We start from the raw sequence: 19,120 nt of genomic DNA on the forward strand, positions 1-19,120 counted from the left end.
GAACTGATTTAAGAGAAACTAAAAGAAAAAAAAGGGCAAAGCTGATGTTTTAGATTGAAGCCTTTGGGTAGAAACTTGCCTAGGTGTCTAGAGTAATTGGTCTTGAGTCAAAGTAACTGCTTATTAAGATCAGCGAATAATTTCTCAGTACTATATATGTAGTTATATAGAAATAAACCCAGGGGTGATTCCTGAAACTCGGAATCTCATTCCTAGAGAAAATGTTGTCAGGACCATCCTATATTCTTCAAGAGCTGCTGCTCTTGAATTTAGAGCCGGGCTGCTTTACTGCTAGTTCTCAAGGCATAGGCATGCATGCATACTTGGATTTTGTCAAGTATGCTAATTATTTTGATTTTTAGTCACCGTCATCAAGTAATAGCATTATAAGGAAAGCTATACCGATTTTATCTGCTTTCTACAACTTGTTGAAGTAGAAACATTTAGATGGATACATATGCAAAGGTTGGGGAGAAAACTTAGTCCTTGCAAGAAGGGCTAGTAGTGTACTCAGGATACCAAGGGAAGCTGTCAGTCTGGTTGTGGGAGAGCCACAAATGCCCAGAATTTAGTAATAAGATAAAAGTTAAATCATCTGTTTAGTGTTTACGTGCTGATTTATTTTGCATTTTGGAAATAGATTTGGCAAATTAGGAGTTCAAAAATAGTTTCACACATTTTCAAAGAAAAGCACAGTGCAAACAATCTGAATGGATTCATCAGAAGTTGTACATAAATATTCTGCAAACTCTTGTGCTGCTGAAAGTTTTGGTATGTTATACTGAGGCATGAGAAAAATATGTGCTTGTGTTCTAAAGAGGATAGTTCAGTGAGACTTGGACACTGAGCAGGAAGCAATTTAATACTGTACTTTTATATTTGGCAGAAATTTGAGTTTGTATGCACAGATTGAAGATGGATTTTCCTTTAACATTGATTATTAAAGTAATAGAGGGAATAAATGTGGGTAGATCCCAAAGCAGCTTTTTCACTACATAATTTTATGGGTAACCTCTTAGATTAGGAAAACGACATGCTTTTACATGCTAAATTTATAAGTCTACCATGCCTTTTGTGTTTTATATCAAGCTTAACATTTACATCAGAAAAGATGTATTTTGAGAGTGTCTTATATTTCATTGCTTTTGGTATAAAGTTTATAGAAAACGCTTATTTTACATTTGGTTGTTACTGAACCCATATTCCCTCAAAGATTCCCTATACTTTAGGGAACTTTTTGTCTTAAACCTAAGTGTAGGCTTGTGGGTTTCAAACTTTTTCACTTGTGATTCTAAAAGATACATTGTTAATGCTACTTAAAATGCACATATATATGAAATTAAAACAGAATTTTCAGGAAGTAGTACTTGTAATCAGTTACACTCTATCTTTTGTAACTAGTTTATTTTTTTAAAAGCTGATTGTGGTACTTTAAATTGATTTCATCAATCACAAATAGATCAGCGTTCACAGTTTGAAAAACATTTGTTTATCATATAGTTTCTGTGGGTCAGGAATCTGGGAGTATAGCCAGGTGGTTCTGAATCAGGGTCTTTCAGTCAAGGTGTTGAGTGGGTTAGAGGATCTGCTTCTAGGGTGGCTCACGCTCCAGCAGGTGGTACTCGCAATTGGCAGGTCTCAGTTCATTTCCGTTGGATGCTTGAGTGTCCTCACAACAGGGTGATGGTTGGCTTCCCCCAGAGCTAGTGAAGCAAGCAAGAGCAAGGAGGAAGCCATGCCATCACAGCCACATGCTGTAAAAAGCATGTCACTAAGTCCAGCCTACAGCTAAGGGGTAAGTATTAAGCTCCATGTCTTGAAGGGAATATTTAGGATGTATTTTAATAACCCCCACAAGTCTGTTATTTCTCCTGTTTCTGGATGAATTAGGATTGAACCAGAAGCCTTGCTGAAGTCAATCCCTAAGTAATTATTGAAGTTAATTCATTTTTTTTTTCTCTGAGGGCATCTAGTCTCACGCCCTTCTCGATCTTAAATTTGAGAAAGCAGGCTCAAATAAATTAAGTAATTAACTGGCCCGAGGCCATTTATTTTAGGAAAAATAAACAGATTTTCTCTGACTTTTGTCATGAATAATCTCTGCTGATAAAAATGGGAAAATTGCTTGATTTTAAAAAAAACTTTTCTAAAGACGTTGTAGTATATAACTGTTCTTCCCTAGTCTTCCAGCTTGCAAGTTTCTATGAAGCGTGATCGAAATATACATGGTGTTTAAATTTTAAAAATTTTATTATAGTAAGACACATTGCCATTAATCCCCCTCAAAATACTCCCCCTCGCTTTGAACACTCTTATCCCGTCATTCTTGCCACTTTCTGAAGCAGTTCTGGAAGTCCTCTTTTGAGTCTTTAGTTGTGCTGTCGTGGCTGCCTCCCTGTCCTGGATTAATTCAAAATGTTTAGCTTTCGTGGTCATTTTGACTTTGGGAAAGAGCGAGACATTGCACGGTGCCAGATCCGGTGAATAAGATGGATGAGGACACACCGTAATGTTTTTGACAGAAGTTGCCATACCGAAGTGATGTGTGACAAGGAGCAGTGTTATGATGGAGGACACTCACAAAAGAGGACTTCCAGAACTGCTTCAGCAAAGGACAAAAAGGATGGGATAAGTGTGTTCCAAGTGACGGGTAACATTTTGAGAGGGGTTAATGGCATTGTATCTTTTACTGTAATTTTTTAATTTAAATATTTACTGTATCTTGATCACACCTCGTACATGATAGTAGTTATACTTTAAACTTGTTTGTCTGGCAGATAATGCTTGATGTCTATGATTTTGCAGACTTCTCACACCAGCATCCCCCCAATTGATTTTTTTGAGGAAACAAAATGTGCAGTTTATCCTTGAATGTGGGGGTCAGGGTCGTTAACCCTCATGAAGTCAAAAATCCGAGTATAACTTTTGGCTATAGCCAGCTATTCACATCTGCAGATTCAACCAACCTCGATAGAAAACAGTATTTTCGATTCATGGTTGGGAATCTGGTGCTGGGAATGTGAAAATACTGTTTTCAATCCATGCTTGGTTGACATGAAGCCGGTGGATTTGAAGGGCCAACTGTATTGGGAGAAACAAACCCGGACCTGCGCAGTTCGAGCCCGTGTTCAAGAGTCAACTGTACTCAGTAAATGAATTCAAACTACTTATTGTTAGCTCCAGATGCTGTCTTCTGTACTGACCACAAGATCGTACTGTGGAACTGGACCAATTAGCACATTTCCAACACCTAGAAGAAGACGTTATAACTTAATCAGAGTTTGAGTGTAAAGAACACTATAGTACTTCTTTTCTGCTGTGAAATTTTCATGGGCACTTTGGATCTAGAAGGATTTGTTCTAAGACTAGTTTTGGCTTAAAGATGAGACCCTGACATTGGTAGTGTGAATGCAGCCAGGATGCATTTAAATTATCTTACACTTTTGCTATTACAGAGGTGGTTAATGGCTGCTTTTTTCTTAAACTGCTTTCTGGTTTCACTTTACCAGCAGGACTCCTGACAGTTGCTATTCTGCCCCGATACACTGATTGTATGTACTTATGTGATTACCTTTTTTTTTTTTATGATTACTTTTCTTACTTGCTATTTGTCTATCTATATCTTGTACCACCCCCATTCCCACTGTAAGCTGGGATAGCCTTTTATGTATACTGCTGGTACTCAGAGGCTTGCAGAACTGAATTTGTAGTTGAAGGATGACCTAGGATGGTAATTTTCCCATTAGAACTGAATGAAAAAATGTTTTTTTGTAGAAAGCCTGTGTATATAGGTGGTGGTGTATACTCTTAGGTTCATAACTGTTAAGATGCTTCCAGTCCCCTGGGGGAAAAGAACAGCATCATATATTTAATAATATACAATTTGTTCTACACTCCACATGTGTGCAAAGTGCTGTGGTAATGTAAATGTAAGTTGATATTAAACTGAATCTTGAAGGGTGAATAGATGTTTGAAAGACAGTAGATTTGTGATGTTTTGGGGGGATTGTGCATTTCTCATCTTTACTCCTTCAATATACATCTACCTTAAATTGTGTTTTATTGGTGTGTTGCCATTATATTTTGGTAAGTTGCTTCTTAAGTGGCATTTACATTATTATTTCTCTAGAATTGTGCTGTCCAGTTCAGTAGCAGCTAGCCTCATGTGGCCGTATCAGTTGTCACACTAGCCACATGTGCTTTCAGTAACCACGTGTGGCAAGAGGGTACCTTATTGGACAACATAGGTATTACAGAACATTCCTATTGTCACAGAAAGTTCCGTTGCTCTAGAATCATGTTTTGCTTGTCTGCACATTTTCTTTTTTTTTAAAAACTTTTTATTTAAGTGTGTTTTTCCAGGACCCATCAGCTCCAAGTCAAGTAGTTGTTTTAATCTAGTTGTGGAGGCGCAGCTCACAGTGGCCCATGTGGGATTGAACCGGCTACCTTGTGAAAAGCACCGCGCTCTAACCAATTGAGCTAACCGGCCGCCCCCCCTCCCCCCCCTCCCCCGCACATTTTCACATTATCTATAGTCTGTTGAGTTAGGAACATAATGAGGAAACTTGGTCTCCTGACAGCATTGGGGAGAGACAGTGGTTGGTATTTATGAATAGAGGGGAGAGAGTACAGGATGTTATTAACTGTGGTTAAGAATATAGGCTTTGGAGAGTCAGATCAGGGTTGGAGTCATGCTGTCCCTTAAGCTGTTTGGCTTTGGGTGTCATTTAACCTCTGAGCCTCAATTTTTTGTTTTACTTAAACTGGGATATGTTTTATAGGATTATGTGAGTGTAAAATAAGAAAGTGTATGTCAGTGGGTTTAGCACAGTACCTTAGTAAATGATAAGATTATTAACAATTTTGAAATAACTACTGATTTAAAGAAATTTTTAGAATTAGTGTACAGTTGTGAACTTTAATATAGGTATACATTTGTGTAACAACTATGACAATCAGGACACGGGACAGTTCTGTCACTTCAAAAAAATTCCCTCATGCTGTCCTTGTATGTACTAATTCTCCTCCAGTGCTTCCCCCCTGGTAGCCCACTGCTTTGTTCTCCATAGCTAGTTTTGTCTTTTCTAGCTTGTTCTATAAATGGATTCATACGATATATAGCCTTTTGAGACTGGTTGAGTGAAAGATTTATCCAAATTGTAACATATATCAGTAGTCACCACTGATTTTTAAAGACAGTTTAATTTTGAAATATTAAAACTTTTTTGTTGAAATATTTCTGAAAAAACAAAGATGTGAATCTGAAATTTTGCTTACAGAATTGTGTTTGACTCAGGGTTTTTTGTTCGTTTGAAAGTGAAGTAAATGATATTTATAGGGAAAAAGTACTTCCTCTGATTGATAATAACTGTGTGTCTATGTATATCGACTTGTTTTTCTCTGTGAAGGTGGTTGATCATTGGTAGGGGAGGCTCCTGTTCTTAGTTTATCTGTACAGTTGCAGCAGAGGCCTGATTTGAAAAAGGTGGCTGTTTAAACATTAATTTCTAAAATGTGGCCTGAAGGTAGGATAACAAGCTGACTGCTTTGTCCATGCCTTCCTTTCCCCTGTTTAACACTTGAAAGTCTGGCTGCTCCGAGAGACCCAGGATGTGAACATGCCACATAAAGAAAATTCAAGGATTCCAGTTAATCATATTTCATTAATGAGCCATCGGACAAGTATTCTACCTACTGTGTTTCCCCGAAAGTAAGACCTAGCCGGACCATCAGCTCTAATGGCATCTTTTGGAGCAAAAAGACGCATTAGAGCTGATGGTCCGGCTAGGTCTTACTTTTGGGGAAACGGGGTAATCTTACTTGCCATGAGGGTGCTCAAGAGTCAGAATCTCCAAGGTAACCAGAAGTCAGAACACGAGGCTTTTTAGATTAGACTTTAACTCATAGCTTCACGTTAATTCCATTAGTCCTCAGCCACCCTATGAGGTAGTGTTACTGTTAAATCCATTTTACAGATGATGAAATGGAGACCCAGAGAGCTTCAGGGGTTCGCTCAAGATGATGCAGCTAGTTAAGCAGTAGTGGAGTAAGAATTCAAATCCACGTTGGTTTTAACCACTGTGCTCTTGTGAGTGTAGATATTTGATGCACTTTGAGTAGTGCTTCCAGAGTCATTCCTGAGTGTACTTAACTTTTTAGGCTCTCTTCAGTTTTCTGGTGTAACTTCTTACTCATTTTGTTCTTATAGAACTTGTGATCTTGAAAAACGTTTGTGTTACACCTAAAATAATTTAAAAAACTAATTCTATAACTTACGTTGAAGCTTTTTCATAAATTTAAATAGTTGAAAAAGATGTAATTTCTGATATAAACATTGATATTTAAAAATAAAGTTATTATGTGTCTTTACTGTATCTAGTGGAATGTAATAATACCAGTGAGTTGATGTCCACCGTGATCCGGTTAAACATAAGTAAATGATTCAAATTTAAGTTACTTTTTCTCCTTGAAAAACTGTGTTAACATTTCCACCATAAAACGTTATCCTCATCAGTAAATTTTTGTGCTTGAAGATCTTATCCTCTTGTTCTTCACAACATATTTAAGTTGAAATGTTAAATTTTAATTTGCCGTGACCCTACGGCACCAAATGTTCAAGTCTTAAAAATGTTATAATTAATAGAGTTGACCCAAATAGCAAATTATACACATTGATACTTGGAGTAAAATTTTAATGGAAATTCCCCTTATTAGGTGAGGGATAACATGGTCTTAAAGGAGGTTTTGTTGACCACTGTTTCAAACTATCCTCTTGTTTGGTTTCCTAAAGATTTTAAAATATAGGTTAAATATATTTAAAGGTTTTTAAATACAGCGGACCAAACTCATATTCAACAGGATGGGTGAGAGAGGCCTTCTATACAGAGTGAGAAGGGAAGATGGGGATGGAGAACAGGCTTGATGCACTGATTGCAGGTGTGCACAGACACAGCAGTTTTAGGCAAGTGCTTGGAGTGCTTTAGACTTGGAGGCGCTAGAAAGCAGTTCTTGACCTCTCCGTGCCCACACGCTCCTTGAGAAGTCGGGTGCCCTTGGGGCATAGGTCCCTCAGATAGACTGCTGCTTAAGAACTCGAGTGGTGTGCTGAAAAAGACACCACAGGATGTTCCCTTTCACTCTATCACAGCAAATGCATAAAAGGCATCAGTAAGGGTATAGTGTATTCTTTTTGTGGAATGCTTTGTAGCAGTAAACAAGTTGTAAAATGACAGCATCCCAGTTCTGAACAGAGTAATACTCTGTTCATGGATATATATATATAGAATGTATAGGAAAAAAACATTTAAATTCATTGTGGTGGAGAGGGTAGTGAAATGGAGGGGTTAATGCATAAAAATAAGGCAAATGAAGATAAGACTGCGCTTTTTAAAAAGAATGTTAATTATCAATTCAAGATGGTAAACATATAAATGTTAAATTCTTTGTACGTGGTATTTTGTAATTTCCCTAAAGTATGTGTGAAACAAATGTTTCTATGAGACGAACATTTTGACTAACTTGATAGTGAAAGGATGGAAAGTATTAATAAAAGGCAAAGTACCAGTGAGCTGTCAAACTCAAATTAGGAATGCCATCTAAAGTAGGTTTATAAAACCAATTTCTGCCATCAAACACCTGTGTCATTTTATATATTGACTTCAACACCCCTGAGATCCTGTATGGTTCTCAGCCAGGACCATGATTGGCATTCCCTGGGGATAGATTATAGGTGCAGTGTCCAAATCTAAGCCTTTGGCTTTATTAAGTATGTTTGCCTACATTTGCTAGATGCTAAGCTTCTCCAGACCTCTTTAAAATAAACATTTTCCTTTCAAATTGTCTGTTAACAGACCCAAGCACAAGATCGTTCATAATTTTTATTCAAGGAGCAATACATTTAGGAGCTGAAATGATCGTTATAACAATTTCTTGATTTAAAAAATTAAATACTTATTAAATAAAATATTTCCCCCAGTAGTGAGCATTTATTGTTGATTGCAGAACTTGAATAGCTCTTGAAATGACACTTTTCCTTTGGTCATCACTTGATTAGAAAAACACTCGTCCCAGTTCAAACATTACCTTAGGGTGACAAAAAGTGAGAATTATTAATTTCAAGGCAAATCTTTGGTACAAACTAAAATGACTCTTGCAAGGTTGTGAATAATTAATTCTCCTGAAGTAAGAGTAAGTACTTGTCTTTCCCACATGGCAAGCTGCAGGTCTGAGGCATAGGTACTTGCTGTTGGGTTGTACATTGTAAATTTACAGCCAAAACTTTCTTTAAAGTGCCGTCTTTAAAAATGTGGAACTGTTTGAAAAAGCACAACACATTTTCAAAATACTACCATAGTCACTTGAGACTTAACCTCGCTTCCAAATAGACATAGTTATTGGCACAAAGGCATGCTTCCCCCCTATCATGTTCTCTGTCTAGTTATCTTCATTGTTTCCCTTAAAAAGAGGCTCACCTCTATGGTGATCAGAATGACGATCATCCACTCCAGGCGCAGCGCCCTCTTCTCCGTCAGGTGATTCCGCATCAGATCTGTTAGCTCCATGCAGTGCTGAAGTTTTTCATTCATGACCTGCACAGGGAAAAGACTAGAAAGTATCCTGTATTTATACTTAAGCAAAGAAGTAACCGGATCGCATGCTTCGAAATTCTAAAGGTTTGAAATATGTATACAGTGAAAAATCATCCCTTCAATTCTTGCTCCCCAGTCCCCCCAAAGGCAAACCGCCAATGTTCTGTCTTGTGAATTCATTTAGACATTTCTGTGGTGCACAGATCTAACTGCTAGAAATACTTTGCATACCGAGGCTCTTGTATTTGTAAGATTTGGATGGAAGATCTAAAAATAAAGCGTATGAGTTCCAGTTTTTGGTGGCTGCCCTTGTATTTTTTAGCAGTTAAGAATGGCAATGGCCTTAAGATGGTAAAAACAGTGATTACCTTCTGCTAAAACTTCAAATCTCACTGTCAAAAACCCCAAACGTTAAGACGGCCTGCTGCACACTCACCACTAGATGGCACTGCTTTCAGCGCTGAACTGCTGAGGTTCTGCTGGCTGATGGCGCCCTCACAAACTGGTTGAGGGGTTCATAGAACACAGAATCTTTGAATTCAAGATTTGGATGTGACCACTGGCAAGTTTATACTTCCTTAATCTCTCTGCATCGAACTTTTGGAAATTGGAAAGTCGGGGAACAAATTTTAAAATTGATTCCTCTTGATTACTTAGGGGGTATGCTGAGGGTGCAGTTTGGTCAGTGGAAATTGAAGACATCACAGGTGCATGTTTGCGATTTGAAATGTATTAGTGCACCATATTCATTATGATTCTACAGAGCATTAAACGGCCTCACTAATGAGAACACAAGGAACCACACTGATGGTGTACATTTGCCCATGTTTCCAGACATCACCCTGTAGTTGCTCCTGTATAAATGTTTAGAACAACGCCTTTCTTCCTTCCTCTCTTTCTTCCTCTTCCTATTTCTGTTGGCTGCGTGATATTGGTCTATAAGCGTGCTCATCGTTTTTTTTTTTTTTTAAACATGCTCATCTTGAAGCTTGCTTCTCTCTTCAAATACCCAACCCTCTTCCGTTTTCTTTCAACTTTGACTAAAGAACTGATGTTTTTTCCCTCTACTTTCTCGTCCTCCAACTTATTCCTTAGTACTGAGACATTGTACCGTGTCTCCGTGAAAATAAGACTGGTCTTATATTAATTTTTGCTCCAGAAGACACATTAGGCCTTATGTTCGGGGGATGTCATCCCGAAAAATCATGCTAGGGCTTATTTTCGGGAAAACACGGTCTATATCACCACAACTCCCCCGGAACGTCCCAATGTCTCCTAATAGTAAATGTAACTTTTTTTAGGTTCTAAACCAAAGTTAAGCATTTGACAACACTAAGAAATGCAGGCTTCCTTTAGCTTTCCCCTCCCGAAGAACTAAGTTCTCCTGACCAGCATTCTGAGTTTTCCCTACCTCATCTTGCCTTTAGGTGACATTTCCCGAAGTCTTCATCTTGTCCCAGCCCTCGAGCTCTGTACTCCTTACGTGATCTTACCCACTTTGGTTTGTGTAGGCGCTTCCTAAACTTCAGTCATTTCCATCTCACCGTCACTATTTCTGTGATATAAATGTGCCCACTGTACTACTTAAAATTCCAAAAGCTTTTACTTAGAAATGTTTGTTTTAAAAAGAAACTCACTGTCCCAAATGGAAAACCAGTATGATGTGAACTAGTGCTGCCTACAGAAGCTGATCCTGACAACCGAAAGTGGGAGATGAGCCTGCAACAGAGCCACTAAAACCAAACCAAGCCTTTCTCCACAATAAACAAATGTTACTTGCTTCAATGCTTAAATCTACTTCTGGGTCCATGTGCTACCTAGGTTCATCTCTTGTACAAGTATATGTATCTCACCTTTTGGGAAAGACTGCTTTAAACTATTTTCTGACGAATCCCACATAACAAATGCTTCCTCCTAATTTCTCCTCTGCCTGAATTTCTAACTACCTATAAAATACGGGTTTCCTGCCAGCACCTCAAAATTTAGCATCTCTCAAACTAAAACATCCTGCTCAAGTCTTTCCCTCTTGGGTTTCCCATCTCAAATCAGGTCACTATCTTCTCAGTCACCCAAGATAGAAACCTTTGAGCTTTAATCCCCACTCCCTACAGTAATCCTTGGCTGTAGGAGCCTTGAATCTGCCGTCTGCTTACCTTGTCTTAGTATTACCTGGTAAGCCTTCATCAACTATTCATTATCTAACAAAAACGGTCTTTTTTTTTTTTCATACCCTGGCATCAGAGGTCACGTCACTCTGCTGCTGAAAAGCTGTAAACATGTTACCATCGCCTTCTCCATAACAGAAAACAACTCCAGATCATTTGGTCCAGTCACACTTGAGATGGTGGCATGCCCTTCAATCTTGAAGGCGCAGTCTTTGTGAAACCTTTCCGACTTCCCGCCCCTTCTCCTCAGTGCTCCCACAGCACTGTGTCCTGATTTTAGCACTTACTTCATTCTGTCTCCTAGTCATCTGCTGTCCACCCAGAACCTTTCCCTCCTGCCCCGCTTCTTTGAGGGAGTTACTCTCACTATTTCCAACCACATGAGGCTGCCAGTCAAAACCCAGAGGACAGCCTCCCCACCCCTGCCCTGAAAAGCCCAAGGGTAGCCAGGGTTGGTACGAGACCCAGGCTTGGCCAACCATGATGCCCAGTTCCCTCCTCACACGGCTGCCCAAAGCTTAGACCCCTGTCCCAATCCTCTGAAGTTGCCAGGCAGAGTGAAACGTAAGCTCCCCACACCTTTCTCCCCACGTCAGAGAATGCCACTGAGAAGGAGAGAAGGGGGCCAAACTGGTACGAGATGCTGAGGACAGAAACAGTCCCAAGCCCTGTTTGGGTCTGTGCAGCAGACGTTCCTATTCCCACATTCCACATGGGAGCACGTACGTGGTGATAAATAAGAAAGATCATTTAAATTGTTTTTCTGTCGTGTGCAAGCAAGAAGAGGCCCCACTAATGCATGCCTCCTATTTTCACTTAGCTCTGGAGGCATGCATGTTATATGCGCACAGATGCGGGAGCGAAAAAATGGACATGTCACAGAGGTGGTAAATGTGAAATCGGTGCTAACTAGGCAAGAAGAAAAGTTGGGGCACTGTGGGCAGGGGGCAAAGGGGAGGACATTTCTAGCAGAGGAAACAGCATACGGGCAAGTATAAGCTAGAGAGTGGAAAACTTGGATGGAAGTGCTTGGAAGTGAGGTTAAAAAAGTAAGTACCAAACTAGGTGAGACATACTTGAGACCCTAAGTGGTAGGCAGAATAATGGTCCCCCCCAAAATATTCCCATCCTAATCCTTGGGACCTGTGAATATGACATGGCAAAAGAAGATTAAGACTGCCCAGGAATGAAGGTCAATAATCAGTTGATCTTAAGGAGATAATCCCAGGTCATCTGAGTGGGCCCAGTGGAATCTCAAGGATCCTTAAAAGCGGAAATTGCAGGCAGAAGAGTTCAGTAACTGTGGAGGACTCAATTTGCTTTGCTAGATGGAAAAAAGTGCTATGAGCCAAGGAACGTGGGTAGCGTCCAGGAGCTGGAAAAGGCAAGGAAATACATCCTACCCAGAAAATCCAGAAAGAAATGCAGCCCTGGTAATACCTTGGGTTTAGCCCGATGACTCCCATGTCAGACTTCTGACCTGAATAACAAAGTATGTTGTGTTAAGCTGGTTTGTGGTCATTTGTTAACAGCAGCAATGGAAAACTAACACATCCTGCTATAACGTCGGAATTTTATTTTTCAGGAAATGGGGAATCCTTTGGTCTTCAAATAGTTAATATTTACTGTGCTGGGCAGAGGTGATGGATTGGTGAATAAAACACATCTCTGCCTTCTTGCTAGAGGGTTCAGTCTAGAGGCTGGGAGATGGAGAAGAAGGTACTATTAGTCCAGGTGAAAGAAGAGGGTGAACTGCAGTGGGGATGCATGTGAGTCAGGGGGCTGGAAGGCAGGGACCAGGATGGTACCCTTCCCTGTTTCAGCAGCCCAGGGTCTATCACATAGACTTTCAATAAATATTTGTCAATGAATGAAGGACACGTAGGAGAAAAGGAAAAGACTGACTGACTAGATGTGGCGGGTGGAGTGGGAAGAGGAAACCAGGAGCAGTATCCTGTTTCCGGCAGACTGATGAGCTGGGTGAGGGTAGGTGGTCAGTCCTGCCATTAACCAAAATAAAGAACAGAGAAGATTCAACATTTCCTGGGAGGATGTAGTGAATTTCATTTTGAAATCTTAATCATTGACTAATACTACAAATATATACTGAGCACATATGCTATGTGAGGTCTGTGCCAAGAAATGGGAATGTAGCAGGGAAGAAAACAATCATGGGCTCTGATCTCCTGCGGCCTACATTCTCGTGGCCAGTGACACGCACAATTCTAAAAAGGACGCTGTGAGCTATGACAACGTGGAAGGTCTGTGAAGTTTAGTAGGCACGTGGAAGCACCAGGAAGGCAAACTTTGAGGTTAGAGGTACAGAGTTGAAATTAATCAGGAAAAGGTGGGAGTAGAAGTCATGAAAAAGGACACGATTGCTTATGGAGTGGGCAGCACGAGGAGAGAAGAACCAATGACCGCATCGTGGACAGCCACCTGAGAAAATGGAGCGAGGGGCCCACTGTTCACTGGTTTCTGTCCCTACTACACTTGTGCAACCACTCTGATCTTCAGCGATCTCTTAGTTACCAAAGGAAATGACTTGACCTCCATCCTCAAATTTTTGGACTGCTTTTTCAGCACATCTCATACCTAATCACACTCTTTCTCAAGACTTTCCTCTAGGGAAAAAAATAAATAAATAAAACAAGGAACAACTTTCTCCTGGTACCACCCCCACTCTTTCTTTGTTCTTCTTTGTTCTTTGTATGTCTTCTTGTAAGACTGTAAAGCTTGTTGCAGGTCAGGACCAGTTCTTATTGTTCGCTCCCATTACCCAGACTGCTGGCATTGTGTTGAGCATGGTAAGGGAGGCTCAATTCTTTTAACTCCCTGTACATGATCCTCACGAAATCCAACTAGTCTTACCTCCCTTTGGGATGATAAGAAAATCTCTGAGAAATGTAGTTTGGGAACTTCTCAGTATGCTTCATAAGTCATGTGAAAGATTTACCATCAGAGAGATGTCTGAGAGAGAGACTGGGGAATGAAATGAAGGACATTTAGTTGTAGTGACTGAATCAAACCAAGGAGATGACGGTGGTAAAGAAAACGGCACCTCTGATATTGGGAAGACAAAGACAACTGAATGTGAGGAGAGTTCCGTGAAATCTGTTAGTGACTAAAGGAATTTTGATGAACAAAAGTTTTAATTGTCATATAAGTTTTCAGAAACAAAATATCCAAATCCGGTACATAAAGTGAAATGTTGTTCAAACCTATGTGGCCATGTGCTCAGCAGGCATTTACCTACTGTAGGTTCCGATCCATGTACCTTGCCTTACGGGCCCACAAGCCGAACCATCCCTCTGTCTCTGGTGTAGCCATCATATATTTAGGGGAAAAGCATCACTTTTGCTGCTATGTTTTAAGGAAGAAGAATCCCACAAGTGTAGCTCTAATTTCACAGAGTCTCCTTTCCCCCTAATACATTGCTACTTCTACTTTTTAACTATCTTGTCCCAGTTCCTAACAGAATGCAATAAGGATATGGTAGCAAAGTGTATAATTTATACAGATAATTTAAATGAACCTTGAAGTTTAGCTCCCAAAGGAAAATTAAAACGGATTTTCAGGGAATACTGGTATTATGGAATGAGGCTTTGCTCCTATATTTTCTTCCTGAAGTTTTCTAATTTTAGCTTTTATATTAGGTATCTGATTTCATTTTAAAATGGTCTGAAGTAAAGGGTAAAATTCATTTTTTTTTTTTACATATGGCTATCAAATTGTTCTAGCACTATTTCTTGAAAAGACTGTCCCCTTGTTACTGAATTAATTTACACTTGTCAAAAATCAACTGCCTTATGTGTACAAGTCTCTTTCTAGACTCTGCACTCTGTTCCACTAATCTATGCCTATTCTTATGCCAATATTCAACTATCTTGATTACTGTAGTTTGATTTACTGCAATTTTGGATTTCTTAAAAATCTGATAATAAAAGTCCTCCACTTTGTACTCTTCTCAAAATTGCTTTGGCTAGTCTAGGTCCCTTGCATGCCATTTAAAAAATCAGCTTCTTAGTTCTAAAATAAAAAAGCCTGCTGGGATTCTGATTTGGATTGAGTTGAATCTATAGGTCAATTTCTGGAAGAAGTAACATCAATACTGAATCTTGTATCCTACAAATGTAGTATATGTCTTCACTTATTTAGTTTTTCAGCAATATTTTCTAGTTTTCAGGATACAAGTCTTATAGCAAAAAAAAAAAAAAAATTATTCCTAAGTAATCTAAGTTTTTGATGCTATTGTAAGTGGTATTTTAAAAATTTACTTTCCGGGCCGGCCCGGTGGCTCAGGCGGTTAGAGCTCCGTGCTCCTAACTCCGAAGGCTGCCGGTTCGAATCTCACATGGGCCAGTGGGCTCTCAATGAGAAGGTTGTCAGTTCAATTCCTCGACTCCCGCAAGGGATGGTGGGCTCTGCCCCCTGCAACTAAGATTGAACTTGGCACCTTGAGCTGAGCTGCCTCCCAGATGGCTCAGTTGGTTGGAGCGCAGGCTCTCAACCACAAGGTTGCCAGTTCGATTACTCGACTCCCGCAAGAGATGGTGGGCAGCGCCCCCTGCAACTAAAGATTGAACACGGCACCTTGAGCTGAGCTGCCTCCTGAAGTCTCAGTTAGATCGCGTCCTTTCCACCACAAGGTTGCCGGTTCGAATCCCGCAAAGGATGGTGGGCTGTGCCCCCTGCAACTAGCAGCGGCAACTGGACCTGGAGCTGAGCTGCGCCCTCCACAACTAAGACTGAAAGGACAACTTGAAGCTGAACGGCACCCTCCACAACTAAGACTGAAAGGACAACAACTTGACTTGGAAAAAAGTCCTGGAAGTACACACTGTTCCCCAATAAAGTCCTGTTCCCCTTCCCCAATAAAATCTTAAAAAAAAAATTGCTTTCCAATTGTTCATTGATAGTATAAAGAAAAAGAATTTTTTGTACATTGACTTAACATCTTGCAACTTTGATAAATTTACTTACTAGTTTCAGTAGCTTCTTTGTAGATTCTTTAGGATATTTTACATACAAGATATCATCTGTGAATAAATTTAGTTTTACTTCTTCCCACAGGAGATTTTAAATCTTGGGGCTACAGACAAAGCCACCCACAGGGACTGGTGCTGAGTATAGTTGGCATCGCACAGGGCTTTCTCCACAGGTCTAGGGTGCCAGAGACTGGGTCTGATTCTTCCTGAGCGTAAGATTCTTCCAACTGCTAATGTGTAACAGAGGCATAAGGTCAATCCCCTTATGAAGGGACTCAACCTCAAACTGGCCTTGACACTGGATAAAGAGTATACTCAGCATACTACAGGTAGAAGGTAGAGGGGCTTACACAGCCATATTGTTCTCAGATATCCTTATGCTTGCACGTGATCTTAGCCATGAAATAGCTGACCGTTTGGCTGTCAAGGTATTCTTTACTAACAGAAGTGTCCTCAGTTGACCTGTTGTCAATAGTTCCATCTTGAACAGCAAGGGCAGACAGATAAAAAAGCCACCTCCCAGATCCTTCTGATCTGTTCAAAGATCAGAACATTTCTTTTGACATCAACCTTGTCCAGGCCAAGTGGCATTGGAAGTTGGCTCACCGACAGTTACGAACACAGTGAGACTAGCAGTGGTGGCAGTGCCTTTGGTGGACTGAAGCTGGAGATCATTAAAGTGACAGGAGTGTGAGTGTGATGTGTGTCACAGTGATTGCAAAGTAGGCTTCTAAAATTTTCTCCACTGTTTTCAAGACCTGAAGTCTGTGATAGGCAGATTTCTAAGATGCCACCCAAAAAGCTCTGCTCCTGGTATTCACTCCTGTGTAATCCCTTCCCTTGGACTGTGGGTTGGGACTAGTGACTTGTTGCTAACAAAAAGAATATAGCAAAAGTGATGGGAGGTCAGTACTGCTGTGATTAGGTCACAACATTGTGACTCCATCCTTCTAGCTCCCTCTCTCTCTATCAAGAAGCCTATGTGGCAAGGAACCCAGGGAGGCGTCTGGCCAAGAGTGTGGGAGGAACTGAATCTAGCCAACCAACCATAGGAGTGAACTAAGAAGTGAATCTTTCCCAGGTGATTCTTGAGAGATGACTGCAGCCTTGTGAGAAAACCAGAGGACCCGGCTAAGCTGCACCTGGATTCCTTTTTTTTTAAACTTTTTTATTTATTTAAATGTGTTTTTCCAGAACCCATCAGCTTCAAGTGTAGTTATTTCAATCTAGTTGTGGAGGGCACAGCTCACAGTGGCCCCTGTGGGGATCGAACCAGCGACCTTGTTGTTAAGAGCACCGCGCTCTAACCAACTGAGCTAACTGGCTGTCCCTGCACCTGGATTCCTGACCCACAAAAATGGAGCTAATCAGTGTTATTTTAAGCCACTACATTTTGGAGCAATTTGTTTCACAGCAATAGCTAACTAATACAACAGGAAATAGCTCCTCTATTTAAGGTTTCAGTATCCCCCCCTTTTACCTGGATTTTCAGCCTGTGTACCCAGTCCAATGCTTTTCATGTCTGATAAGACAACAGGATTGTCAAATCTGTGTCTAATTGGACATTTAAGTATCTAAAATTGTGTTGAAGAAGTCCACTGAAATTTGATCTTACAGTATCACGGATCATAAACATAACACATTAAGCAATGAGGTAAACTGGAGGTATTACAACTCGCTGGAGGGGATGAGAAAAGATAATCAATAGACACTAACATGGAAGACAAATCAAATGTTGAAATTATCTGACAAGGATTTAAAGCGGCCATCACAAAAATGCTTTAAAAAGCAATCATGAACATGCTTTAAACCAGGGGTGTCCAAACTTTTTTCAGCGTTTTTCACCAAGGGCCATATGCGGTAAAATACACAATCAGCCGGGCCACTCACTCGAGGTGAAGGACGTATTGCCTCACCTGGTCTATTTAAGTAAACTAAATATATTTTTGGAATTTGCTGCGGGCCAATTAACAATGGATTGAGGACTGCAGTTGGCTCGCGGGCCGCAGTTTTGACACCCCTGCTTTAAACAAATGAAAAAAAACCAAAATCTCAGCAAAGAAATAGAAAACATAAAGAATCAAGTGGAAATTTTAGAATTGAAAAATACAATAAACAAAATAAAAACTCAGTGACGGGCTCAACAGTAGAATGAAAGTAACAAGAGGAAATAACCAGTAAACTTGAAGATAGAACAATAGAAATTACCCAATATGAACAACAGAAAAACCAGACTATAAAAGAAGTGAACAGAGCCTCAAAGACTTGTGGGAGTATAAGAAAATACCTGACATTCATGTCATAGGATGATAGATTTCTTATCAGAAACCATGGAGTCCAGAAGAAAGTGGTATAGCATTTTTTAACTGCTGAAAGAAAAGATTGTGAACTCAGAATCCTGTATCTAATGAAAATATCATTCAGAAATGAAGGGGAAAACTAGACATTCTCAGATGAAGGAAAATTGAGAGAATGTATTTCCACAGACTTACTCTAAAAGAATGGCTAAAGAATGTTCAGAAGAAAGGAAACAATAAAAGAAGAAATTTTGGAACATCATGAGGAAAGAAAAAAGAAAAATATGGGTAAATAGAATTTCCTCTCCTCTTTCCTAAATTATGTTTGATGGTTGAAGCAAAAATTATAACACTGATGAAGTTCTCAATCATTACGACAATTTTATGGTAAATGCCAGAGCGTAAAGGGATATAAAGGGCAGTAAAGTTTCTACACCTGATTTAATCTCGTAAAATGTCGAAACCAGTAGACTATGTTAAGCTATGTATGCACAAATGTAATACCTAGAGCAACCACTAAATGTCTCTGTAAAGAGATATACTCAAAAACAATATAGGTAAAATCAAAATGGAATTCCAAAAAATGTTTGTACCCCACAGGAAGGCAGAGATTGATACATGCTACAGCTTGGATGGACCTCAAGGCATTGTGCCCAATGAAAAACCCCATTTTAAAAGTCACATACTGTAAGATACTATTTATATAAAATTCTCCCAATGACAAAATGATTGGGATAGAGAGTAGATGACTCACTGCCAGGGGTTAGGGATGGTGGGGGAGGGGAAGTTGGTTTGACTCTAAAGGGGCAGCACATGGGAGGATCTTTGTGGTGACAGAACAGTTATGTATCTCGATAGCGTGGTTACACTGATCTACACGTGACAAAATGCCACAAAACTATGCACTCCATTGTACTAATGTCCATTCTGTGTTCTACCCTCTTTTCCCATGTGGTTTACATCCATCATAGTCTCATCCACCCACTTCCATCACCACCTTGATACTCTCTTCTCAACTTTTCCTCTACTGCTCAGTGCCTGCATGACAGTGCTAACTGGATGTCTTTTTGCTCCTCTAC

General features: G+C 39.9%; 1 protein-coding gene across 1 annotated transcript in view; it reads right to left on the bottom strand.

Moving 5' to 3' along the window:
* Positions 1 to 5,796: 5,796 nt before the first annotated feature.
* Positions 5,797 to 19,120, bottom strand: part of RMND1 (required for meiotic nuclear division 1 homolog) — a 41,165-nt gene continuing 27,841 nt past the window's right edge. Inside the window, exons 11-12 of the mRNA XM_033102660.1 lie at positions 8,475 to 8,591; positions 5,797 to 8,085 (exon numbers count right to left, since the gene is read on the bottom strand). Coding sequence (XP_032958551.1) covers positions 8,053 to 8,085; positions 8,475 to 8,591 — 150 coding nt within the window. The 3' untranslated portion in view covers positions 5,797 to 8,052. The remainder of the gene's footprint in view (positions 8,086 to 8,474; positions 8,592 to 19,120) is intronic.

The sequence above is a fragment of the Rhinolophus ferrumequinum genome, chromosome 3 (assembly GCF_004115265.2).
Source record: "Rhinolophus ferrumequinum isolate MPI-CBG mRhiFer1 chromosome 3, mRhiFer1_v1.p, whole genome shotgun sequence".
Taxonomy (NCBI): Eukaryota; Metazoa; Chordata; class Mammalia; order Chiroptera; family Rhinolophidae; genus Rhinolophus; species Rhinolophus ferrumequinum.